Source organism: Vipera ursinii, assembly GCF_947247035.1.
Source record: "Vipera ursinii genome assembly, chromosome: 1".
In the NCBI taxonomy this organism is placed as follows: Eukaryota; Metazoa; Chordata; class Lepidosauria; order Squamata; family Viperidae; genus Vipera; species Vipera ursinii.
This window is the reverse complement of record NC_139512.1, coordinates 345,185,529-345,211,878: the sequence shown is the minus strand read 5'-3', so window position 1 is coordinate 345,211,878 and position 26,350 is coordinate 345,185,529. Positions and strand designations below refer to the sequence as shown.

At 44.4% G+C, this 26,350-nt stretch overlaps 1 protein-coding gene across 1 annotated transcript in view; it reads right to left on the bottom strand.

The window, feature by feature from the left end:
* Positions 1-9,507: 9,507 nt before the first annotated feature.
* Positions 9,508-26,350, bottom strand: part of LOC310650820 (autism susceptibility gene 2 protein homolog) — a gene marked incomplete at both ends in the record, with an annotated part of 430,057 nt that continues 413,214 nt past the window's right edge. Inside the window, one exon of the mRNA XM_083379585.1 lies at positions 9,508-9,600. Within this exon, the coding sequence (XP_083235711.1) occupies positions 9,508-9,600 (93 nt within the window). The remainder of the gene's footprint in view (positions 9,601-26,350) is intronic.

Genomic DNA, 26,350 nt, shown 5'->3' with positions numbered 1-26,350 from the left:
TTGTTGTGGGGAAAACACTGCCTTGAGTTATTTGTAAGAAGAATAAAGGTGGGATACAAATAAACCAATGAAAACAATTTTTGGGGGGTGGGGGTGGGGGGAGATGTTGCAGGGTGATTTGGTGAAAGATTCCTCCTTATGGCAAAGGTCCCAACAGAACAGAAGTTGTTTTCCTTCAGTCAGCAACATAACAAAGCCAGGCACAAGTCTCCCACTTGCCATAATGTTCTTCCTTGAAAATAGGATGTGCCAATCCCCAGTGGTCCTTAGTCTACAGACTACAGACCCCTCACATCCTGGACATAAACTGTTTCAACTTCTTCCCTCAAGGTGGAGGTATAGGGCAGGGGTGTCAAACCGCCAGCCTGCGGGCCTGACGCATCATGCGGAAGCCGTGCCCACCCCATTGCCAGCAATGGCAAAACTGTCCTGATACGATGCATGACATCACATGACGTCATGAGTTTGACATGTCTGCTATAGGGCATTGCATGCCAAAATAACCAGACACAAAGACAGTTCTCCTCCCCCATCTTTTCATCTTTCCTATTATCTATTTCCTTAGCTTCTTATGACTATAACTTTGTTGTTTGTATCTCATGATCTATGTTGATTGCCTGTATTTAGTATCCTAAATCCGGTGTGATTTATGTTATTTGCTTATTAAGCATCCTATGACTATCACTGAGTTTGTATCTTATGATTTATGATGATTGTATTTTATGATTATGATAATGATTCATCACTTGTTGCTAGTATCTAAACTGAGAGCTTATGCACCGGAGACAAATTCCTTGTCTGTTCAATCACACTTCGCCAATAAAGAATTCTATTCTATTCTATTCTATTCTATTCTATTCTATTCTATTCTATTCTATTCTATTCTATTCTATTCTATTCTATTCTATTCTATTCTATTGCCATAGTAGTGCAGTGGTTAGAATGCAGTACTGCAGGCTACTTCTGCTGACTGCCAGCTGCCAGCAGTTCGAATCCCACCAGGCTGACTCAGGATGGAAGGTTGACTCAGCCTTCCATCCTCTCGAGGTCAGCAAAATGAGGAGCCAGATTGCTGGGGGCAATATACTGACTCTGTAAACCGTTAGAGAGGTGTTCTGTACCAGCCTACTACCGGCCCTGCAGATAAGGCAGGGACAACCCCTTTACAAGAAGGCAAGAGGCTGGAACTAAGCCTGCCAAATTTATGGACACAAAAGCAAACAGAGCAAAAACAAGACACGAACCATGAAACAGGAGCTATTCAAACGGTTGCCTTCAGCAAACCAGCCCTCCCACACATTCCCCTTTTAAACAGTTCAGGGCGTGGCTTCTCTCTGCCTCCTTCCGAGGTGCCCCATTGCCTTCCTCTGTTTACTCCTGATTGACTGCCTCCTGCGTCGGGCGTCCTTGAACAGGGCCAGCTGTGGGTCATCTTCATCCACGCTGTCAGGCTCACACAGCTGGGTCTGCATCGTAACCAGGTGGGAGGGGCTTGGCTGAGGGCTCTCATCAGCAAGCTCTCCAACCCCCTCAGCAACCTCTCCAACACCCCCCTCCTCCTCCTCTGAATCGTCCGACCCAACTGCCGAACCCACAGGCTGACCCTGAATCACAACAAGAGGGCTGTAAAGCACTGTGAAGTGGTATATAAGTCTAAGTGCTATTGTTTTTGTTATTCCATTCTATTCCATTCCATTCCATTCATCTGGCCAATGGCAGAGGATGTTTAGTTGTCTAAATACAACAGATATTCTGGAAATAATTCAGAATTAAAAGATCCAAGTTTTGTTTTTTTGTGTTTTTTTAAAAATGGGTTTGGGTATGTAGTATGTCTGTGTGTCACACAAAGTAGTCTTATGGAACTGCTACGTTAACAGGCAGAATGCCCCATGCAGAGTTTATGCTCGAAAATGCAACCCAGCTTCCCTGCAGTTTATTCTTCTTTGGGTTTCTTTACCTTTACACAGCTGTCTCTTGCGTGGCTCTCCAGGGAAGGGCTTTCTGAATGTCATCCAGCCCCATCCTTTTTGGCATCCCTATGGTATCCCGTAAGAGTGAAAACAGCTGTTGGATGCACTGCCTTTTAGGTCTGCCTGTATGAGTGTGCACAGAAACGACTTCCTGCGGGAAGTTCCAGCAACGTATGCTTTCCAGATTCTCCAGATTGGGTGCAAATTAAAGCTTTCCTCAGCTGGGAACGGGAGAGACATATTGTTTGGTAGCTGAAGAACAAATGTCAAAACAATTCACCATCCTTTCTCCTCAAAGATTAATTAATCTCACCCACCCGCACAAACCTCATCTGTCTAAATGCATAATGGGAAACGTAATGCAGCATATGCAGCCACCGATACGAAATCTAGGACTGAGACCAAGTGCGATTCTCATACTCCACCGTGGTGATTGCAGGCTGGAAATTTAGGGGCTTTTAAGAACAGGAAGGGACGCGGTGGGTCAGTGGGTTAGGACGCTGAGCTTGTCGATCAGAAGGTCGGCAGTTTGGCGGGTCGAATCCCGAGTGCCGTGTAACAGAGTGAGCTCCTGTTACTCGTCCCAGCTTCTGCCAACCTAGCAGTTCGAAAGCACATAAAAAATGCAAGTAGAAAAATAGGGACCACTGCGGTGGGAAGGTAACAGCGTTCCTTGCGCCTTTGGCATCTAGTCACGCTGGCCACATGACCACGGAGTCGTCGTCGGACAAGCGCTGGCTCTTCGGCTTTGAAACGGAGATGAGCACCGGCCCCTAGAGTTGGAAACGACTAGCACACATGTGCGGGGGAACCTTTACCTTTACCTTTTAAGAACAGGAAGGGGAATGTACATTGTGGCTAGGGAAAAGAATGCATTGCCCTCATTTTTGGTTTCTCTTTTACGATGACACAGGAAGTCCTCGACTTACAAGCGCAATTGATCCCAAAAGTTCTTTGGTTAAGCCAGACAGATGTTTAGGTGTGTTTGGCTCCATTTCCCTCCCTTTCCTGCCACAGTTGTTAGGGTGAATCACTGCAATTGTTAATAACACAGTTTTGAGTGAATCTGGCTTCCCCATTGATTTTGCTTGATAGAAGGTTGCAAAAGGTGATCACATGACCCCGGGACACTGCAACCGTCATAAATATGAGTCAGTTGCCAAGAATCTGAATTTTGGTCAAATGACCATAGGGAGGCTGCAATGGTGGTAAGCGTGAAAAATGGTCATACGTCAGTTTTTTTCCATGTTGTTGTAACTTTGAAACAGTCATTAAACCAATGGATGTAAGTCAAGTACTACCTGTGCTATGGGATTACTTGTGAAGCCACATCAAAAAGAGAAAAACACAAGCTCTTTCATTTTATTGAAAAGGGAGGTGTCAAGTCCTCAAGGCCAACCAGCCAGGGAAACCAATGTCATGTTGGTTAATACTAAAAGTAGTATTGTAACAAAGTCATTGTAACGAAACCTTGCAAATTTGAATTCTCTTCTCCTGTCCTTCCCTTTATCTTCAGGAGAACTAAGGATGGTCTTGACATGTTTTCTTAGATTATATTTCTTCCCTAAACTTCACCCTCTTTTACCTGATTATTGCCATTTCCTCCTGCCCCTCAAGGCCATTCTTTCTGTTCTCTAGAGATGGGATGAGGGAGGAAAGTAGATCAATTTGCACTTAGGAAAGTGACATTCTTGAAAAATATTATTAAAGAAATTAAAATATCTCCAAAGAATGGTGAATGGGATCTTAAGATTCAGCTTACATTCAAAGTTCAAAGTGGCACATTTTTGGTTTGCATACTTTGGTCTTAAAGGGTCTACTGCCTCAAAGAAGAAATTCTTGCTAGGTTTCCAGGATCCATTCATCCTCTATGTTTCCCGTGTCTGGTATGAGAACCCACTCTAGCACAAAGGATTTCAATCCCCTCTTGACATCTCCAGAGCTGTTCTTAATTCGTACATGTGCAATCAGTTTGGTCTTTGATCTAACAAACTTGAATAGTTTTCAAGTTTCCAACAGTAAGTGCCAGTGGAACTAATTATACAGAAAAAGTGGTGGGCTCCTATTCAAGTGAAGTTCAAGAAAAAAAGCTAGATTTCCATATGTCGGGGATACTTTCATTTGGATTCCTGAACCGAGCAAGAGGTAAGATTGATGGCCGAAAATCCCCTTCCAATTATGATTCAGTATTGATTACTGTTTGGATTTTCCATACTTGCATGGTCCACAGGATGATCCAAGCACCATCATTTTCTGTTCGTGTTCAAATATCAGTTGCTGTAATCATTTCCTTTTGGCAGGAAGTGAAAAGATCTCATTTGCAAGGCCTGCTGCCTCATTCTTATAATATACTTTGGTGGCCAGATGAGATGGAAATAAAATGTAAAGATCTTTTAACACAGCAAAAATATGGAGAAAATCTGATTAAGAATGCAATGTCTGGATCTACAATCTGGCATTCTAACTATGACTTCTAATCATAGGGAAATTGGTCCATCACTCCTAAGCATTCACTAACTCAAATGTTTAATTACCATCACCATCGCCCTTATTTTCCCATTCTGTCATTTGTGGACAAGTATTCTAGCAGGCTGACCCAAGCTAATTACATCATAGAACAGTGGACCTGTTCTATGTGAACTTCAACTGCCAGAATCCCCCCCCAAACCAGTACATACCAGTTTACTTCTGTGCTATTCAATAGGCTGGTTTCTTTATACCACTAAAACTCTTCTGTTTGTCTGTTTGTAACCTTCAAGTAAGTGAAACAATGCATCTTAGGGCAACAATGTTTAAAGCAATGTATCTCAAATGGGTTAACCTAAAGAATGCATCCATAAGCTGTGACTCACCACTCCTGTGGGATTGAAATTTGGCAAAGTTGTGGCAGTTCAGCATTGCTGTGCAGTCACACTGCCATAGTCATATGATCATCGCTTTCAATGCTCCATGCCAGCTTCCCACAAGGAAAGTCAACGGGGAAATAGGCAAGAAGTCAGAAGTCTTTCCTGTTTCCATTATTTTTCCAACCTGTGGTCATTCTGCATCTCTTTTTAGTTAGTGAATTATCCCAAAAACAATGTCCCAAGGAGCCATGATTTGTCTAGTCACCTATAAAGTCATACATGGCATAGAGCCTGGCTACTTGAGATATCACATCACTCCCAAGATATCAGTCTTGCTGGTTCATTCCAATAGGGTTGGCATACTCCAGATTTCTTCATTGAAGCAATGCTATCTATCAGGACCCCAGAAACATGCCTTCTCTCTTATGGTGCCTATTCTCTGGAATGAGGCTCCCACTGAGATCCAGGTAGTCCCCACCCTGATGGTGTTCTGGAGGGTCTGAAAGACCCATCTCTTCTCCTAAACTTTGAGCTAGGATGGACAGAATCTCATGTTCTGAATATGAAATATGTTGTGTTCCCTAGACATGCCAACTGTTTATTGCTATCTTTTGTATCTGGAATACATATTTATTCTTTTTTTTGTGTTATGAACCTTCCACAGTTGACTGGAGTCAGGTGGCATCTAAGTCAAAATAATATAAATAAATGAATGGCAGACAAAGTACAAGCATTCAGAAAACCAAGCCAGCAACAGGTATAAATGAAATATGCAAAAGAATACATGGTCTAATACCTAAACCTGCAAAGAAGAGGTCAATTAGCCAAGTCTCAGGTAACAAAGATGTTTTTGGATTGGTATTCTATGATGATATTCTTGTCTCTTAGTCTGATTATCACAGTGACAACTTAAGAGACAACTTAACCTGGTTAATGAACCTATCTTCTTGGCTTGCACAGCAGATTCAGCCACAAATTTAATTGAATGGGCTGGGTTCACCCCACACTCTAAGCCACAAAAAATGTTTGAACATTAAGAATATTAAGACAGGGTCAATTGAATGAATGACATTCATTCTGGTATTTGGAACTCATTGGGATCTTCAGAGGTAAGACACAGATTTGAGGTGATGCATCCATAACAAAGACCGCTAGGGAGCAAAATCTCTATGTTTCTCTCTCTCTCTCTCTCTCTCCCTCCCTCCCTCTGTGTGTGTGTGTGTGTATGTGTGTGTGCGTGCATGCACTCCTGTAAGCTCATACAAAGTGGCTTGTACTTTGCAAATGCCAGCTTGGGGAGCGAAGAAAAGACAGCCACGCATTGTTAGCACATAGCACGCCTGTTCTTGACAGCTTGAGCTGTCTGTAGATTTCCTGACAGATGTAGTCACTGACACCTCGTCTTGCTTTCGGGGGAGTACTACCAGGCATGGGATGCTAAAAATGTTTATTTTCTTCAGCAACTGAAGACAGAAGGATATCTGTGGATGGAAGAGGCACTGTTGTCAAGGAGCCAGATGATATATAGAAAGTCAATTTAACTTCATTTGTTGATATTCAGGGAAAGCTGAGCCAGAATTACATTAACCATCACTTTTGTGAAACAGGTTTCACTCTTCCGGTAAGTCTCTTCATCCATGAGAGTGAAAACGAAGGACATAAATGTTTAGTTGATGATGATAAATAGAAGATGAGAGACAGAGACAGAGAGATGAAAGAGACCAGGGTGGATTGAAATCTATTGTTTATTCTTCTGTCCCACAGTCCTGGCTCCTGCACAGGGTCAGAAGAAAGATCAGAGTACAGGTAGTCTTTGACTTATAATGGTTCATTTAGTGATTGTTCAAAGTTACAACGGCAATGAAAAAAGTGACTTATGACCGGTTTTCATACTTAAGACTGTCGTAGCATCCCCATGGGCATGTGATCAAAATTTGGACTGTTGGCAACTGACTCATATTTATGACAGTTCTAGAGTCCCAGGCAGTGGTGGGATTCAGCCAGTTCGCACCACTTCGGCAGAACCAGTAGCTAATTTTTTGTTGCCCAGGCCCAGAATGGACTTCCGGAAGCAGCATCCGCACAGAGAACTGGTTGCTCACATATTTGAATCTCACCACTGGTCCCAGGGTCAAGCATTTGTGACCTTCTGACAAACAAAGTGAATGGGAAAGCCAGATTCACTTCACAACTGTGTTACTAACTTAACCACTGCAGTGACTCACTTAAGAACTGTGGCAAAGAAAGGTTATAAAATGGGGCAGGATTCACCTAACAACTGTTTTGCTTAGCAATAGAAATGTTAGGCTCAACTGTGGTCTGTAGTCAGGATCTACCAGGGCCAAAAATGTGAAAACTGCAACGTCAAGAGTTGAGACTCTTCCATTGCAACATGAATTACTGTATTCTGCAGTCAGTAAAGTTGGCTTGGTTTCCCATACAAGCTGCCCATTTGTTTACTCCCACCAGGGAGAACTGTAATCATAAGCCATCATCCAGACAACAATAACCAGGCAACCATAAGCCATTATCCAGACAAATGAATAACCTCTGGCTGAGGACACACGCTCATTGATTCTTGGATGCCACCAATCGCTGGAGGCTTCTGCTTCTGTTTCTCAACTCTTACCTCTGAGAAGGAATGAGTTTTCCAATGAAGAGATGTTCCTCTTACATGTTTCATTTTTATCCATAGGAAGTCAGTTCCCGAATAACTCTAAGCACATGGTCAGTCAGAAACACTATGGAGACCCATCAGCACTTTTATCATCATCAATTTATATCCCTCCTTTTCTCCACAACCTCAAGGCACTTTCATTTCACCCCACAACTGCAGGTTGGGCTGAAGTAGAGGATTGACCCATAAGCACTCTGTGATTCTCCATGCCTGGAAATGACCTTGAACTGGGTCTCCTCCATCCTAGTCCAACACCTTTGTCGTACTGCCTCTTGCATGACAGATCTATCATGTTTAGTTCCTGAGATCACCAGATCATGCTGGGAAAGCCCCCCTGGTTTACTCTAATGTGCCAATTTCAATCAATTCATGCAAACTGAGCTACAAAGTATTCCCTTAGGATTGTGGCAATTTTCAGTTCTGCCTACTACTTTATTGTTTTAATATGTTTCAATTAGTTATAGTTTCCTCCATTCCTTTCCTTTCCTTTCCTTTCCTTTCCTTTCCTTTCCTTTCCTTTCCTTTCCTTTCCTTTCCTTTCCTTTCCTTTCCTTTCCTTTCCTTTCCTTTCCTTTCCTTTCCTTTCCTTGCTCCCTCCCTCCCTTCTTTTCCCTAGTCACATAGTTTAAGTTGGGTGGTCACATAATAATATGCATGAACGAATGAATAAGAAAAATCTATCAAAGGGAGCTTCATATATCCCAATGATCCCACTCGTGTTTTTATTACATTAGAACATTCCATTCTAACTTGTTTTAAAATTAATACATATCATGCAGAATCATGAAACTGATGTCACTGTTGTATGAAAATATGCCCTCCAATCAGCTGGATCATCCTTATTTAAACATCCATTAATACAAGAAAACACAAAAATAGAGCTTTATCTACACCAGTTCATTTTCTTTGCTCTTTCATTCAGGGTATAAGGAAACAGCATCTCTTAACTTGTACTGTTCTTCTCAAGACTATTTGGGAAGGTCCTAGCCAAATATTGGATGTGAGTCCAACAGGTTAGATGCTCTGTGCAACTTATTTGCATTGCATTTAATAGGAGTACATTTATTAATTGCATACAGTGATTGATTAGTTGTGCCTCACTTTTTCTTTTATTTTTCACACAGGAGCCTGGGATTCATTGGACCATCACCATGTAGAGCTAGAAGAACGTGTTTTGCTCCCATCTTACCCTATAGTCATAGGTGATGTCCAAGGGTCAGGACTTTAATGAAAGGGGCAGGTGAAATATTTGGGAATGTGGAGATGAACAAGCTACTAAACTATTACGAGAGGCCTCAGCCTAGAAAGTGATAGGCCTTTCTAGAGGGAAGAGGGAAAAGTCCCAAGATATAAGGAGGTAGCTAAAGAGGTAGGACCACCATTTCAGATCTATTCAGTGAATCTTTAAATCCTTTTCCTAAGGCAGGCATGCATATCTGTGTATATATATCCAGAGAATTGGCTAGGCACGTTAAACATCAAAGCTGGGTTAACAAAAGTTCTGCATTCACACGAAATGTTATGGCCCCCCTCTCTGCAAAACCCATATTATGACATAATGTGATGACAGTAAGCTCATATAAAATCAAGGCTGCCCCTCCCCACCATACTGAATCTCTGACGATCCAGTCTCATTTTAACCAGGGCTAATGTGTTGTACAAAACCAGCCTTCTGGTCACAGTAGACTGGTTTCCTACAGAGTAGAACCTGGATGGAGCCTTGAAACACACTCCTAGGAAAAAGGAAGGATTAACCTGGATAAAGGGAGAAGTCAACAATATAAAAGAAAGTGCCTATAGAGGGGGAGAGGGCACAGTTACTGGGTGGGGTGGAGGAATGGGGGTTAAGGAAGGTGGGGTGATTAAGAAAGCAAGTTGGTGGGAACGCAAGAGACTCTGTTCAAAACAACAGTCGTTATTTCGGATTGCAGGCCAGCCGATGAAAGCCATGGAAATAATTGGCCAAACCCATCAGCTGAAATACTGTCCAGTGCAAAATCTCCCTCCTTGGGCATTACCATTTTTGACACTGTTCCAAGACACGTATCTTAAAAAGTTGAGATCCACTTACAAAGTAGCCTGTTCCCAAGCTGGAAGGGGCGGAGCTCTGCAAGGGAAAAAAAAAGAAAGAAAGGAAAAAAAAGAGAGAAATGAGTTACCCCTCTGTATTTTTGCATGTTTCTCCCTTCTTCTGAAACCTGTTCCAGTCCACCTCCCTTCTGTCTGACTCTTTTACAAAAGCTTTTCTTCCCCCTCCCAACATTGCCTTGACAAGCATCGTCCCTTGTCATTTTGCTAGTGAAACAAACATGTTCTCGTTGTTTAATTTCCTCCCCCCCATCGCCTCTTTCCCTCCCCTCCTCTTCTTTTTTTAACATTTCTCAAAGGCTCCATCGATAGAAACATGCTATTTGCTGAAATTCCAGGCTCCGACGGTGGGTGTAATTGCCAATTTATTTGACAGGCAGCTGGGTAATGAATTAATGATGGCATTTCGGCCTATGCTGAGACTAAATAGACACACATCAACCAACCCCCAGGACACGTTGCCATTTGTTGTCCTGGACTCCAGTGGCTAAGTTTTGTGGTGTTTGTGTGTGTGGGGGGGGTATGGATGGGGTGGGCAGGAGGCAAGGTTTGTAAGAAGGGAGACCCCTAAATTGATGGACTTCAAAAGCAAACTTCCCCCGTGGATTTTGATGGATGGATGTCATTTTTTTTTCTTCTCCCCCCCTTTCTTTCTCTTTGTAACAACACAAGACAGTTTGTCAATTTATTCCCCCAGTGTGTTAGCTTATTTCCTAAAAGGGATGTAGTGGTAGGAACCAGGGATTTTTTTCTTCCTTCTTTCATACATTTGATGTTAATATCTGACACTGAAAGCATCTGGATGCAGAAAACAAGTAATGAAAAGCCAGCCTGCTCCCATGGGAATCTGCCCAATTAGAGAATTTATTCCCTAACTTGTCCTTTTATATAAGACTTGACTGGCATCAACTTATAACTCATAAAGTGGAATTTTCAGCTGTGGGTCCTTATCTTCTTGGTGCCTGAAGATGAGTTAGTGCCAGCTCTTTCTTTTCACATGGAAAATAAAGCACCGTGTTGTTGTTGTTGTTGTTTTTTCTTTTTTACTCCCTATGGGTTTTGCTAGCCTTATTTAGCTGATGTCTTAATAGGTTCTCCCAATGATCTTTTAAAAGGCATCTATTGCATTTTTAAAGACTTTCAATAAATACCCAATTTGTTTAAATCTTGGTTTAAAATGAACGCATGCTTTTAGCTGGGGTTTTAATTATTTTAGTCTTGGGATGGGTTTATTATTTTGGCAGGAAAGCTGAATAAAAGTAAAGAAAGAAAGAAATTCTATCTTTCCTGCTCTGGAGCTGTGGACTTCTGTTTGATACATTTCCTAGGTGTTATGTATTGAGCTTGTGACATTACACCATGTGCATTGCTGGAGAGCTAAGGGCTCTCCAGCAACCCAGACAGGCCGTCTCCGGTCCTGCAATTGGTCAGCCCCAGGCGGCAAGTGCGGGTTCAAACCTATTGGCTGCCTCCTTAGCGCTAGGCTATATATTGTGGCTGGGTGCAGCCCAAGCTCAAGTACAGTTCCAGCAAGAATAAAAGAATGAGTTTCTCTGTACTCAGCCTTGTGTCATCATTCCTGCTCACCAGAGCCCACGACATAACACTAGGCCCCATGACACTAAAGATTACAATTTTAGCCAGGGCTTTTTTTCTCATAGAACGCTCAGAACGGAGTTCCGGCACCTTTTTTGGATGGAACCTTGTAGGGTAGGCAAGGCAGGTTGTATGACATGTGTGAGTTCCGGCACCTTTTTCTTTTACAAAAAAAAAACACTGATTTTAGCCATTGCGGGCCCAGCATAAGGAAGAATGAGGTGACTTTATTCAGGTTCTTCATTTTAGATATCATCAAAACTTGTCAAAAATGATATAAGGTCTCTTGCCTGAGCAGGGGATTGGACTAGATGACCTACAAGGTCCTTCCAACTCTGTTATTCTGTATTCTATAAAAGGGAGCTGATACAGTTTAATTGTGGTTCTGTAATTTGGTGCCACGAAGATGCTTGTATGTAACATCTGACTCCCATTCTTTAAAACAGCCACATTTTTTTCCCCTGGGTCAACCTGTTGAACGCAGAAAAAAATGGATTTGGATTCTTTTTGGAAGATTCTCCCTGTATCATTGAAATGATTTTTATCATTGAGGAGTAAAATTCACATTTCTCTTAGTGAATTGGGCAAACCACTAGAGACGATGAGGCTGTGTGTGCAATATTTCCTTTACTGAAAGAACTTTGGGGTGTCACACCCACTTTTAAAAAAAATATTCCTTCATCCTCGATAAATAACCCATTGCCACTGCCCAACTTTACAAGCAGCTTCTGCACATATAAATTCTTTTCAGTCCTGTTATCTCAGGTCACAAGAGAGTTAATACAGTCTGACCATTTTTCTAAGAAGGGAGATGTGTCTCTTCTGCATTGCCTCCTTCTGTCCATCTCTTCTGGCAACACCAATGTCTCCAAAGCAGATTGCCAGGGGCATCCCAGGAAGGGGAGGGGGGAATGCATGATATCACAATGGTAGGCACACCTGGAAATTTGAACCCCTATCCCCTTCTTACAAGTACTCATGGGATGCAAACATCCCTGCAGAATTCTTTGGCTGAGTTTATCAAAATCCGTCATCAACATCTTGCCCCGTGTTTCTTTTCATCTCCCAGTCGTGGAAATAACCTGCTCAGACCACCGCTTCACCGATCAAAAGACTCCATGTAATTTCTGTTAGATACTGAGTTCGTTGCTTGATTGACGAGACGAGGCGAGTGAGTTCAGCAAAAATCATTCTTTATTTGGTTGCAGGAACTGAACTGAGAAACAGGGCTGCGAATGCAGCAATTTATACTGTGGCCTCTAGGCAGCGGCCAATAGGTTTAAAGCAACCTATTGCCGCCTTAGAGGCAGCCAATGGCAGCACTGGAGACGGGTTGTCTGAGGAGCTGGGAGCTGGTAGCCAGCTTTCCTGCTTAAACAGCCTTCCAGCAATTAACCCCATGTGATACTCTTTAGTAAGACAAAACCCAATACATTATACCCCTCCCCCCTAGAACGTACACACATTATAATAACAAAAGGGATGATTACAGCAATTACAAGTTTTACAGAGATACAAAAGAAGTATGCAAAAGTACACCTTTTTCATTTGCTAATATAGAGACTCTCCTGGCTAGTAACAATTCAATGACACAACATTATAGCTCAGTTATTTTGGAACAAAATCTTGTAAATACATAGGAGGCTTGCGAACCCTCGTGGAATGCCTGGGAGAACCGGGCACTCCCCAGTCTACCAGCTTGCCCGCCAGGCTGGGTAGACCAGGGTCCATAAGTTCAAGCAAGTCTGGCTGACTCGGAATTCTCTGGCTGGCCATTCCAGGTTGGCCCACCCCAAAGTCCAATCTTTCCGCAGAGTTAGCACAGCGGCTGTAGTGTTCTGGTTGACTTTCTCCATGAGGGGCCCTATGTTCCACTCCCGGGCTTTGCCCCCCCTATGACCACCTCCCCATTGCTCTGACTGCTTGGGACCTCAGAACATATGGATTGATTGACCTGGCTGCCGGTTTGAGGTCTGTGGATGGGACCTGGAACAAAGTCTTCACTTTGTGGCCATTCTGGAAAATGCTTCCTAAGCTGATCAATATGGTGACGAACGACTCACCCACCCTCTAGGCCCACTTTGTATGAGAGAGGGCCCGACATTTTGGTGATTTTCCCTGGCACCCACAAGTTCCCATGTCCATAGTTCTGGGACCACACCCTGTCACCCACTTGAAACCCCCTCTGGGGTCTTGGGTGAGAGGCCTCAGCTGCCACCTGGTCTGGGTGCAACCTGTCCAGTTTCGTGATTACTCACCTCCCCCAGCGCAGCTCTGCTGGGCTTTTACCCGTTGCTGTGCATGGTGTGGAATGTTGGCAGAGCAAAAAGTCAGCCAGTCTGTGGTGCCAGTCCCCAGTCACTATACGCTTCAATGATTCTTTCATGGTGCACACCATTCATTCGGCTTGACCATTACTGGATGGGTGAAATGGAGCTGATGTCACATGCCTAATGAGGTTTGCCCTCAGGAAGGCCTGAAATTCTGCCACAGTGAATTGGGCCCCATTATCAGACACTATGACGTCCAGTAGCCTGTGCGTTGCAAAGAGTTTCCTAAGCACCTGGATGGTCCTAGCAGTAGTCATATTTGCGATTGGTACAACTTCCAGCCATTTAGCGTGGCTATTGACCACTATAAGAAAGAGCTGTCCCTGAAAGGGCCCAGCGAAGTCTATATGAATCCTCGATCAGGGTGTATGTGTGTCCTCCCACCTATGGACAGGAGTGTGCGACATTTCAGGCCTAGACTGCTGACAGGTGTAACACCTGTGTACTTGAGCTTCAATGGCTTTATCTAATCCTGGCCACCATAAATAGCTTCGTGCCAAAGCTTTCACACGAACAATACCCGGATGACCTTCATGAAGCGACTGCAATACCCTGTCTCTTAATGAGGTAGGAACAATGACCCTGTTCCCCCATAGAATACAACCCTTATGAGCTGAGAGCTCGTGTCTCCTAGTGAAGTAGCTCTGGAACTCAGGGCCAGGGCTTTTTTCTAGCCACCCCACGTGGACCCAAGATAGCACTCTGCTTAGAGTTTTGTCTGCCACTGTTTCTGCAGCTATGTCCCCCACGTGGAGGGGGAACTCTGGTAAGTTCTAAATGGACAAAATGTGGGCTGCTGGGGCTGGATCTGGCTCGATTTGAGGCAGTGAAAGCCTGCTCAGGCCATCTGCATGGCCCATATCCTTGTTGGGTTTGTGAATTAGCTTAAAGCTGTAAGCCGATAAAAAATGGACCATCTTAACATTCTAGGGTATAAGATGTGATGTGTCTGTCTGTCTATAGTGAATAACCCCAGTAGCAGTTTATGGTCTGTGAAGACCGTGAAGTCCCTGCCGTATAAGTAGTCGTGGAATTTTTTTACTCCAGCTACTATGGCCCATGCCTCCTTATCAATTTGTGCATAATTACACTCAGCGGAGGACAGTGTCCTCGAATAAAAAGCAATCGGGACTTGAGTCCCATCGCTCTCCAAGTGTCTTAGGACAGCCCCCACCCAATATGGGGATGCGTCCCACACAAGGCATACCGGCATCGATTCCTTAAAGTGAGTGATCATAGAAATGACTGACAGTAGGGCCTTCAATTCCTGAAAGCTTCTTTTGTGAACACTTGTCCACTTCCACACAGTATTTTTGTCCAAGAGCCGGTGTAACGGCTTTACCACTGTGGCCTTGTTAGGAAGGAATGCATGGTAAAAATTTAGGAGGCCTAGGAATGCCTGAAGCTCTCCCTTTGTTTTGCGGCTGGGTGCCATCTGAATGGCTTTTACTTTTGACTCAGCAGGGTGGATGCCGTCGGCATTGATATGGAAACCCAAGAACTCAGTTGAGGGGACTCCAATACAACACTTATTATTTTTAAGCTTGAGACCTGCTTCGCACAGCCTTTGAAGGACGGCTCTGAGCCTTCTTGCCAGCACCTCAGTGGACTCACAGGTGATGAGCATGTCATCAAAATAGGGGAAAACCCCCGGAATACCCTTGAGCGTTCGCCTTGAAAAATGCCAGGGGCGACGCTGACCCCAAATTGCAGGCGTTTTACTTTAAACACCCTCCTGTGGGTTACAATTGTCTGTGCTGCGGCTGTGGCCTCAACAGGAAGCTGTTGGTAGGCATGAACCAAATCTAATTTTGCAAAAATTGTACCACCTTGCAAGGACGCCAGGATGTGGCTTACTTCTGGTACTGGGTACGCATGCTGTTTGAGTGCATGATTAATTGTGCATTTGTAATCGGTACAGATCCTGACCTCCCCATTGGCTTTTAGTGGTGTGACGATTGAGGTCTCCTATTTACTTCCATCTACTAGCTGAAGTACTCCCTGTTCTACAAGTTTATCTAACTCAGCGTCTATCTTGTCTTTAAGAGCAAATGGCACTCTACGAGGTTTAATCCTGACCGGCACTACCGTAGGATCTAGTTTAAATGTTATTGATGGGCCTGTGTACATCCCCAGAGCTGAGTCAAACACATCTGCGAATTCCTCGCATACTGTCGCTAGACTCGCGACTTGTGTTCGGTTGATTTAGGTTACTTGGATGCCTAGTGCATCAAACCAATCGAGCCCAATCAGGCTCGTTCACTGACCCCCTACTACGACAATGTCCAGGTGCCCAGAAAACCCCTTAAATTTAACAGCTAGTGTGGCCTCACCCTTGACTGTGACTCTAGCATTCTGGAAGTCGGTTAGTATAATGTCAGATGGCCTCAGCTTGGCCCATCTCTTGCTGCGATTACAGATGAAATTTAATGTCTCAAGTGAAATAATGGATATGGCTGAGCCCATGTCCAGCTCCATTTTGCAAGGGACCCCTTGTAGTTCCACCTGAAGTCTAAGCTTTGGCTTAATAGGGTGGCAAGCTCCTGTGTGGAAAATGCTTCTGCAGCTGGAGCAAAACCCTACGCTATACTGTCCCGGGGCCCCGGTACCTCTACTAATCAGAATGTCTGACTGGCAATTCGAATGCCAGTCCCTCTGGCAACCTCTGCAGATGGACGTGATGTGGCCGGTCTTCCCGCAGGCCCAGCACGTGGCTGTCCGGAACCTACAGTCCATGCATTGGTGGCGGCCACCACACCCTGGACACCTAAGGAAGGGATCTGCCAAGTAAGTCACCCCTTGTTGTTTGTTGCTGTGACACTGTTGGTCATTGTGTCTTTGTAGCTTGTCAACTTCTGTGTTGTCTTCGGGGTCTTCTGCATGTTTGGCATCCTAGTGGTGGACAGATTCCTTGTGCTGTGCTGTTTTGGCAGGCTGCATGGCTCATACGGCCCCGCCCCCCATTTGTATGTTTATCTGTGTGTGCGTCTAATAGTCACTGCATCAGCATCTACAGGAGTACTTGACTTACAATAGCAATAGCACTTTGACTTATATACCACTTCACAGTACTTTAAATCCCTCTCTGTTTACAGCAGGGGTCTCCAACCCCCGGGCCATGGACCAATACCAGACTGCGGCATGTCAGCAACCGGTCTGCACAAACAAGCAAAGCCCCAACCGTGGATGCAGACAGCACACAAAACCACGCACCCTCTGGTCCGCGGAAAAAGCTCTTTCCATAGAACCAGTCCCTGGTGCCCAAAAGGTCAGAGACCTCTGGTTTACAGAGTCAGCCCATTTTCCCCAACAATCTGGGTCCTCATTTTATCGACCTTGGAAGGATGGAAGGCTGAGTCAACCTTGAGCCTGGTGGGATTCAAACTGCTGGCAGCTGGCAGTCAGCAGAAGTAGCCTGTAGTACTGCATTCTAACCATTGCGCCACCACGGCTCATCACAACATTTCATTAGGTGACTATATGAAGTTGCAACAGTGCTGAAAAAGTGAGTTATGATGTTTTTCACATTTACGATCGTTGCAGCATCATTGTGGCCACATGATCAAAATTGAGATGCTTGGCAACTGACTCACATTTAGGATGGTTGCCCTATCCCAAGGTCATGCGATCACCTTTTGTGACCTTCTGACAAACAAAGTCAATGGGGAAGCCAAATTCACTTAATAACCGTGTTACTAACTTAACGACTGCAGTGATTCACTTAACAACTGTGGCAAGAAAGGTCATAAAATGGGGCAAAACTCACTGAACACATGTCTCACTTATCAACAGAAATTTTGTGCTCCAGTTGTGGTTGTAATTCGAGGAGTATCTATACTTCCTTCTTGCTCCATATTCAACACCACATTGCTCCATATGACTTTAGATCTGTCTGCCTCTTTTAGAGTAAATGTCACCTTGTTTTGAAGCCTTGTTATTTCATTTGGGACTCAGGAGTTGACTGGAAGCACGTATGCTTTAGAAACCTCTAAATAGCATCATCCTAGTTGTCATCATGGCTGTCACTCTCATCATTTTATAGGAACTAAAAAAACGGCAAAAAGAAAAAGAAGAAACCCTCCCACCAGGTTGCAAGGGAGAGTGGACAGGATTGCTGGCTACTCCACACTGCATTTGTACCCAGCCTTGATCACAATGAGCTTGTACGTATGATCCCATGAGGTAGCTTGGGGGAAAACAAGCAGGGCTGCACTGGCGTAAATCAGACTTAATGGGAGGCAACATTAGAAGTGGCCCATTTCACCGGAAGTTCGGATGCTAATTAGCTTCCCTAATGCGTTAAGGGGATCAGGAAATATTTCCTGCACAGCACAGAGAGATTCATCAGTGTAAGCCAATGAAGCAAAACCAAGAAGCAGGAGCTTGCAATCTGCTGTAGGGTTGTGGGTAGTTAGTTGAGTGTGCCTTTTTTAAATATAAGCACTGACATGATATTCCTCCTAAGCTGCTCTTGATCAACACAATTAGAAACACAAAGCTTCTTCATTTCCTGCTAAGGTACGTATTTGTGCTCGGGGTTTAATAAAATCAATGTAGTTAGGGAGGGATGGATGAGCAGATGGAGTAATTTATATGCCCAATATCCCTTTAATGTGCATTCATCCTCAACCTCATCCTATGCTAGCTACATTCATCAGAATAAGTCTCTTCTTAAAAGCCTCCAGTGATGGAGCACCCACAACTTCTGAAGGTAAGCTGTTCCACTGGTTGATTGTTCTCACTGTCAGAAAATTTCTGCTTAGTTCTAGGATGGTTCTCTCCTCGATTAGTTTCCATCCGTTGCTTCTTGTCTTGCCTTCTGGTGCTTTGAGCAGCCCTTCTTTGGGGCAGCCCTTCAAATGTATTGAAACACTCCCATCATGTCTCGCCTAGTCCTTCTTTTCACTAAACCAGACATACGTAATCCCTGAAACTGTTCTTCATATGTCTTAACCTCCAGGCCCCTAAATTCAGTTTTGAAATACAAGCAAAAAGTCTGAATGTATTACATTAAATGCACATTTTGGATGTGTTTTCTTTTAAACAGCATTGATCACACTTGTCAAAGACCTTTGGAGGCCTCAGGATGGAGTGTGCAGCCTTTTTGGCTTTCCTTGACCTCTCAGTAGCTTTTGATCCGATCAGCCATGGTATCCTTCGGGACTGGTTCAGGGTTGGGAGAGGGAGGCACGGTATTATGCTGGTTCTTCTCCTTCCTCTGTGGCCAGTTCCAGTCAGTGTTGGTAGGAGCAGAAGTCAAGCCCTATGTCTCTGCAATAAGGGGTGCTTCAGGACCTGAGCTTTTCACCACTCCTTTATTACAGTTACAGGAAACGGTTAGGGAAGTCATCCACTGGTTTGGAGTCCAGTATCATTAGTATACTGATCAGATCCAATTCTATATCTTCACCTCCAGCTGGAAAGGCGATGACCAAGTGCCTCGCTGTTATAAGGGTCTGGATGGGGAGAAGCTGGCTTCAACTCAACCAAGGTGGCAAGATGGAACGGCTCTGGATTTTTGAACCCCCAGATCCAGATGACTTTTCATCTTTGACTCTGAATGTTTTTTCCTCAAACTGAGCTGGTATGCAACTCTGGAGTCCTCCTGGACTCACAGCTCCTGCTTAAGGAGCTGGTGGCTAGCCGGGGGAGGGGGGGCCTTTGCACAAATTTGCCTAGTGCATCAATTGTACCCTTTGTCTGGACCAGGAGGCCTTTATCATGATAACTCATGCCTTGTTCACCTCCCATTGGGATTATTGCAACATTGGGCTGCCCTTGAAGACCACTTAGAAATTTCATCTGGTCCAGAATGCAACAGTATGCACTGTGATGTGAGCTCCTAGGTGCCCATGTGATACTTCTATTGGGTGAATTAAACTGGCTTCCAGTTTCTTTCTGGGTGCAATTCACAGTGCTGGTCATTACCTTTAAAGCCCTACATGGCACAGGATCAGGCTATCTACCCCTCCTACCAGGTCAGGTAGGGTGGAAATGCTCTTAGTCCCTTCCCCTAAACACTTCCATCTGATGGGAGCTAGGAGGCATGCCTTTTCCATGGCAGCCCCTGCCCTATGGAACACTCTAGCTGCTGAGATTAACTAGGCCTCTACCCTCCTGGCCTTCTGAAAAAGCACTGAGGCCCTGGTTTCCCCCCAAGCACTGGGATAGGATGAGATGACTGCATGTCAGAAGCTTGACTTGATGCCAGATTTTATTATTATTATTGTTATTGTTGTTGTTGTTGTTATTATTATTATTGTTATTATTGTTATTATTGTTATTGTTGTTGTTGTTGTTGTTGTTGTTATTCATTTGGTTTTAATAGTTTTAATATATTTTTACATTATTTTAATTTATGCTTGGGAGCTGCCCAGAGTGGTAAGATATGGGTGGCTGTATGGATATTGTAAACAAAACAAACAAATAAATAAACCTATTACTATAAGCATGTGTTATCTCAGAATATACATCCAACTTTCCCTCCTCCAAATCATGTCAGGACTTGTTTGAAGAGAAAACACGCCTTCAGGGATCCAGTTCTCCTCAGTTCCACACCAAATTCAGGGTGCCCGAGTTTGGAGACAACATTGCCACCAGCCAACAAGCCCTCAAAAACATTTTGGATATTGATTCTTGCCCCAAACTGTCAAAATACCCTCCTTAGATTTGACACCAGGGAATAGGGTAGTCAAATGGAGATTATTATTATTTATTATTTATTACATTTTTATACCGCCCTTCTCCCGAAGGACTCAGGGCGGTGTACAGGGCAATAAATACAAAAACAGGATAAAAAAGTTAAAAGCGATTAAATAAATGCCCAAGGTTAAAACAATAATTAAGATGTATTAAAACCCAACCCTAACCCATCAGACCAGGTCAGACTGCTCAAATAGATACGTTTTTAGATCGCGCCGGAAGAAGCGAAGGTCGGGGGGGGGCGCGGAGCTCAACCGGCAAGCGGTTCCATAGGTCTGGCGCGCCCACAGAGAACGCTCTCCCCCTGGGGGCCACCAATCAACATTCTTTCATCGGAGGCACCCTGAGGAGGCCCTCTCTGTGGGAGCGCACTGGACGGAGGGAAGTTGATGCCGGCCGCAGGTGTTGCCATAGGTAATCCGGACCCATGCCATGTAGGGCTTTGTAAGTCATTACTAGCACCTTGAATCTCACCCGGAGGGCAACCGGCAGCCAATGCAGCTCGTGGAGCAAAGGTGTAACATGGGAGTATCGGGAAACCACCAGCACAACTCGCGCGGCTGCATTCTGCACCAGTTGGAGCCTCTGAGTGGACTTCAAGGGCAGCCCCATGTAGAGAGCATTACAGTAGTCCAGACAAGAAGTCACGAGCGCATGAGTGACTGTACGCAAGGCATCCCGGTCTAGATAGGGTCGCAACTGGCGCACCAGGCGAACCTGAGCAAAGGCCCCCCTAGTCACAGCTCCAATAAGCTCTTCTAAAGAGAGCTGTGAATCTAGAATGACCCCGTAGTTGCGCGCCCTATCTACGGGGGGTAATAGCTCACCCCCCATGGCCAGAGATGAGATAATTGGAATTTCCCGGGATGCCGGCACGAACAGCCACTCAGTCTTGTCAGGGTTGAGTCGAAGCCTCTTCCTCCCCATCCAGACCCGGACCGCCTCCAGGCAGCGGGACATCACGTCGAGGGCATCACTGGGGTGGTTCGGGGTCAAAATAAAAAGCTGGGTATCATCAGCATATTGATGATACCCAACTCCAAAACCACGAATGATCTCACCCAGCGGCTTCATATAGATGTTGAACAGGAGAGGCGAGAGAACCGATCCCTGAGGAACTCCACGAATGAGAGGTCTCAAGGTCGATCTCTGCCCCCCTGCCAACACTGACTGCGAGCGTCCCAGAAGGTAGGAGGAGAACCACTGGAGAACTGTGCCTCCCACTCCTAACCCCCTGAGACGTCACAGCAGGATACCATGGTCGATGGTATCAAAAGCCGCTGAGCGGTCTAAAAGGACTAGGACAGAGGAGCAGCCCCTGTCCCGAGCCCGCCAGAGATCATTCACCAGTGCAACCAATGCCGTCTCCGTGCTGTACCCGGGCCTGAAACCTCATTGGTACGGGTCTAGATAGATGAGAGGTCCTTGAGGTAAATTTTGACCTAGAATAGCTTTAATAAGAACAAAAGCCATTCTTGCCTTTTAGAAGGATAAGAATAACATTGTTTGGACTAAGAGATGGGAGGAGCCCCCTCAAGCAACATGTAAGTCTGTAAATTGGGAGGCAGTGATCCTCTTCTTGTACAAGCTTCGGCACTTTATAAAGAAGTCCCCCGTTTTCCTTAGCGCGCAAACTGTTGGCCAGCGTGCAGTCTCTTGTCTCTTCCCAAATGAAAACAAAACAGTTAAACAACAAAGATGTTGTGACAGATTGGGATGCCCACAAGCAGAACGAGAAAAGATCTTCTCACAGAGATTCGACTTCATAAATAACTACCAATCCATGAGATCTTTCTCAGGCCTTTGGCTGCAGGGCTGTTTCAAAATAAAGAATGTTTTGAAGAGTGTTCTGCTCTGGGACGTGCAAAGCAGCTGCCCTTCTGCATTTAGGAGCTCATCAAGAACCCAAAGAAATTATATCCTTTGGGTCTTGGGAAGCCTGCGATTCCATTTTTGCATATATATTGTGAATTACACGAGAGGAGTCGCAATGGTGAAGCGCCGTATGCCGCTTATGTTTGCTCTGGCTATTGTTTATGCAGGTCTGACAGAATGAAGGAATAGTGGGTATCATTTCAATTTCTGATGTCAACATCAAATTACTTATTTAATTTCATGCCTGGTGAAGCATTGTATAGCTACATGCAGAAGCATTTCACTTCATTTGTTATGCTGTGTTTCGGCTGCCATTGGCTTGCCTTCCAACTGACAGCTTTAATTACAACATGGATTTCATTGTGCTGCTGAGGAATTAACATAATGCAACAAAGCATTTAGGCACCCAGATTCAGATACTCAACATGCCCAAACACAAAACAAGGACGTGGAAGGGGGAGGGGGAGGACTAAACTGATACACAAGAGTCCCTTGTCAAATTCTCCTGTGTACTCTGTGAGCTGTCCATCACTCATTAGACTGAAACTATTCAACTGATCAAGTCAAGGTTATTCTGAAGAAGGCTGATTTGGAAGTGGAGGGAAAAACTGGTACCTCTCCAAAATAAACAATTACTATTATGGCTGCCATTTACCTATGCACGATGCTGTACTTTATAAGCATGAGGTGCTCAGTTCGAAAGCTGCCATCTCATATAAGATAACTCAAGGATATCTCTCTCTCTCTCTCCTCTCTCTCTCTCTCTCTCTCTCTCTCTCTCTCTCTCTCTCTCTCTCTCTCTCTCTCTCTCTCTCTCTCTCCTAGCTATTTAGCTAGTTATCTATCTATTTAGCTAGTTAGCTAGCTAGCTATCCTATCTAGCTATCTTATCTAGCTAATCTTTTCTGTCTCTTCTCTCTCTTCCCCCCCCCCCCCAAGATCTTGGAGGAGGAGCTGCAACTAATCAAATTGATAACACTGGTACAGACTGACCAATAGTCTTGACTTTTAATCTTAATCTGTTTCATTTCCTAATTTATCCAGAGGTTTGCAAATGCAGAGAAGTGAGTGAAACAAGGGGTTCTATTGGGTAGTCATGTTCTTAAGCTGTTGCAGCATCCCCATGGTCACGTGATCAAAATTCGGACATTTGGCAACTGACTCATATTTATGATGGTTGCCATATCCCGGGGTCATATGATCCCCTTTTGTCACCTTCTGACAAGCAAAGCCAGTGAGGAAGCCAGATTCACTTACTAACTTAATAGCTATAGCAAGAAAGGCATAAAATGGGGCAAACCTCACTAAACAACTATCTTACTTAGCAATGGAAATTCTGGGCACAACTGTAGTCGTAAATCGAGGATTACCTGTACTGTTTTCCCCTCCCCCCCAAAAAAAATCCTTTATACTAAACAATCCAAATCAATCAACTACATTATTTTTGGATGGACATCCCAGATTGTGTTTATTGTCTATTTTTCACCCTGTTGGACTTTTCTTCGAAACATGCTGTTTTGATGCTCATTTTATCAACAAACAGTTTCTCTCCCTCCTACTGATGAAGGCATGATCTTTTTGCAGCCGCTTGAGGACAAAGGCAAACTTGATTGTGATAAAAATTATTAACCAAAACCATAGCCCTAATGTCTCCCATTTACAGTTTAGGGCTTGCTACGTGGCAGCATCCGATTGTGTGCTGCCCTGGTTACTCACACACACAGACTCACACATACACGTAACTGTGGTCTAGTGAGTTTATTAATATTCCCCAGAAATTCCCTTTACCAAAAACCATGAACTGTCCTAATCAAGTCCAGCCATGATCAAACCAATATTAGTCCACAGAGCAAGAGCCCAAAAGTCCACAAGGCACTTGAAAGTTGCTCAAACAAAATAACTTCACCAGACAAACTTAAATCCACCAGGCAAAACACAAAAGAGCTCACGGGGCAAGAAAAGTTCAGTGTCTCCAAGGCACAATTCAATTCCAAACATGGTGTCAACCCAGAGTGAAGCAGGAATCCCAACACCCAAACACACAGCTAGAGAACAAACACATTGTTCCTAGCAATGCCTCTATAGGTCTGCTGTGATAAATAGCCAGCTTCCGCTGCAACCCATCCAGATAGGTGGGGCCTTCTCCTCTTGAGCAGTCTGGCTGATCTTCTCTGCTCCTGCCTTTTCTCTGCCCTACGTGTTCTCAGACCAGATGCAGAAGGCAGTTCCTCCTCCTCTTCACCGGCTGTCTGCCACTGTAAGCTTTCCCCAGCTGGAACCTCAGCCAATTCCCCTCCAGCCAGCCAGCCATTCAAAGCCATCAATCAACTCAGTTCCTGATGTGACAGAAATTGGCTCATCCTCCCCTGAGCTGACATCTGAGGAGGTATCTGGGGAATCGTTCAAGGGAGACATCACAGACTGAGTTTCTCCAGACTCAGAAGCAAAGCAGGGTCCATCATACTGTAGTATAAGGGAATCCCAAAGTTGTAGGTTATGCAGGGAAGCTTAAAATCAGGAACAAGGTTGTGGTAAACCATCTCTGTATTGCTGCAAAGCAAACTGCAAGAATATGCTTATGTACTCATCCTGAATTGAGTTCAATTTCAGAACAGAAAAGAAAAGAAAATAACAGAACAGAACAACAGAGTTGGAAGGGACCTTGGAGGTCTTCTAGTCCAACCCCCTGCTCAAGCAGGAAACCCTATATACCATTTCACACACCCATTGTCCAATCTCTTCTTAAAAGCTTCCAATGTTGGAGCATCCACAACTTCTGGAGGGAAGTTGTTCCACTGATTCATTGTTCTCACTATCAGGAAATTTCTCCTTATTTCTAGGTTAGTTCTCTCCTTGATTAGTTTCCACCCACTGCTTCTTGTTCTTCCTTCCTTCTGCTCTGGAGAATATGTTAACTTCTTCTTTGTGGCAACCCTTTAGATATTGGAAGACTGCTATTATGTCACCCCTAGTCCTTCTTTTCATTAAACTATACATACCCAATTCCTGCAAATGTTCTGTATATGTTTTAGCTTCCAGTCCCCTAATCATCTTTGTTGCTCTTCTCTGCACTCTTTCTAGAGTCTCAATATCTTTTTATTACATTGTGGTGACCAAAACTAATATTCAAAGTGTGGTCTTGCCAAGGCATTAGAAAGTGGTACCTGTACTTCACATGATCTTGGTTCTATCACTCTGTTAATGCAGCTTAGGACTGTGTTGGGGTTTTTTTGGCAGCTGCAGCACACTGCTGGCTCATATTTAGGTGATTGTACACTAGGACTCCAAGATCCTTCTCACAGTTATTACTATTCATTTTTCATCAAGGAATGATGTACCTCAACAAGTAGATTTGTGAAGGAGCATAGCTCTTGCAGATTAAAGTTGTGTCACATACAAATTATACGTGTGTGATATTTTGCTTATACATAATAAATCAGTGACAAGGAAAGTGGTCAATTGTGGCCTTTCCTCCAAAGCTGTTGCAAAGTTACAAATGTAGTCTGAAGCTGCTTGATTCTGCCTGTGTTCTTTAATTTGATTTAAGAAGGCTGAAATCCTAGCATTCTCTTACCTGGACTCATAACTGAATTGGCACATGTTGGATTGCAGTGGTCAGATAGAAATTCTCTACACATTCTTCAGAAAAATACATTTCCAATAGGAATACACAGATCTCTTGGGGGAATGCTGTTCCTTAAGGCAGGTACTACATCAAAGAAGGCACAATTCCTAGGTCCTATAAGAAGACATTTCCTGTTCTGTACCAGCCTACTACCGGCCCTGCAGATAAGGCAGGGACAACCCCTTTACAAGAAGGCAAGAGGCTGGAACTAAGCCTGCCAAATTTATGGATACAAAAGCAAAGAGCAAAAACAAGACACGAACCATGAAACAGGAGCTATTCAAACGGTTGCCTTCAGCATTCCCCTTTTAAACAGTTCAGGGCGTGGCTTCTCTCTGCCTCCTTCCAAGGTGCCCCATTGCCTTCCTCTGTTTACTCCTGATTGACTGCCTCCTGCGTTGGGCGTCCTTGAACAGGGCCAGCTGTGAGTCATCTTCATCCACGCTGTCAGGCTCACACAGCTGGGTCTGCGTCGTAACCAGGTGGGAGGGGCCTGGCTGAGGGCTCTCATCAGCAAGCTCTCCAACATGCACAGCAACCTCTCCAACCCCCCCTCCTCCTCCTCTGAATCGTCTGACCCAACTGCCGAACCCACAGGCTGACCCTGAATCACAACATTTCCAATGGAAGTGACTTGGATC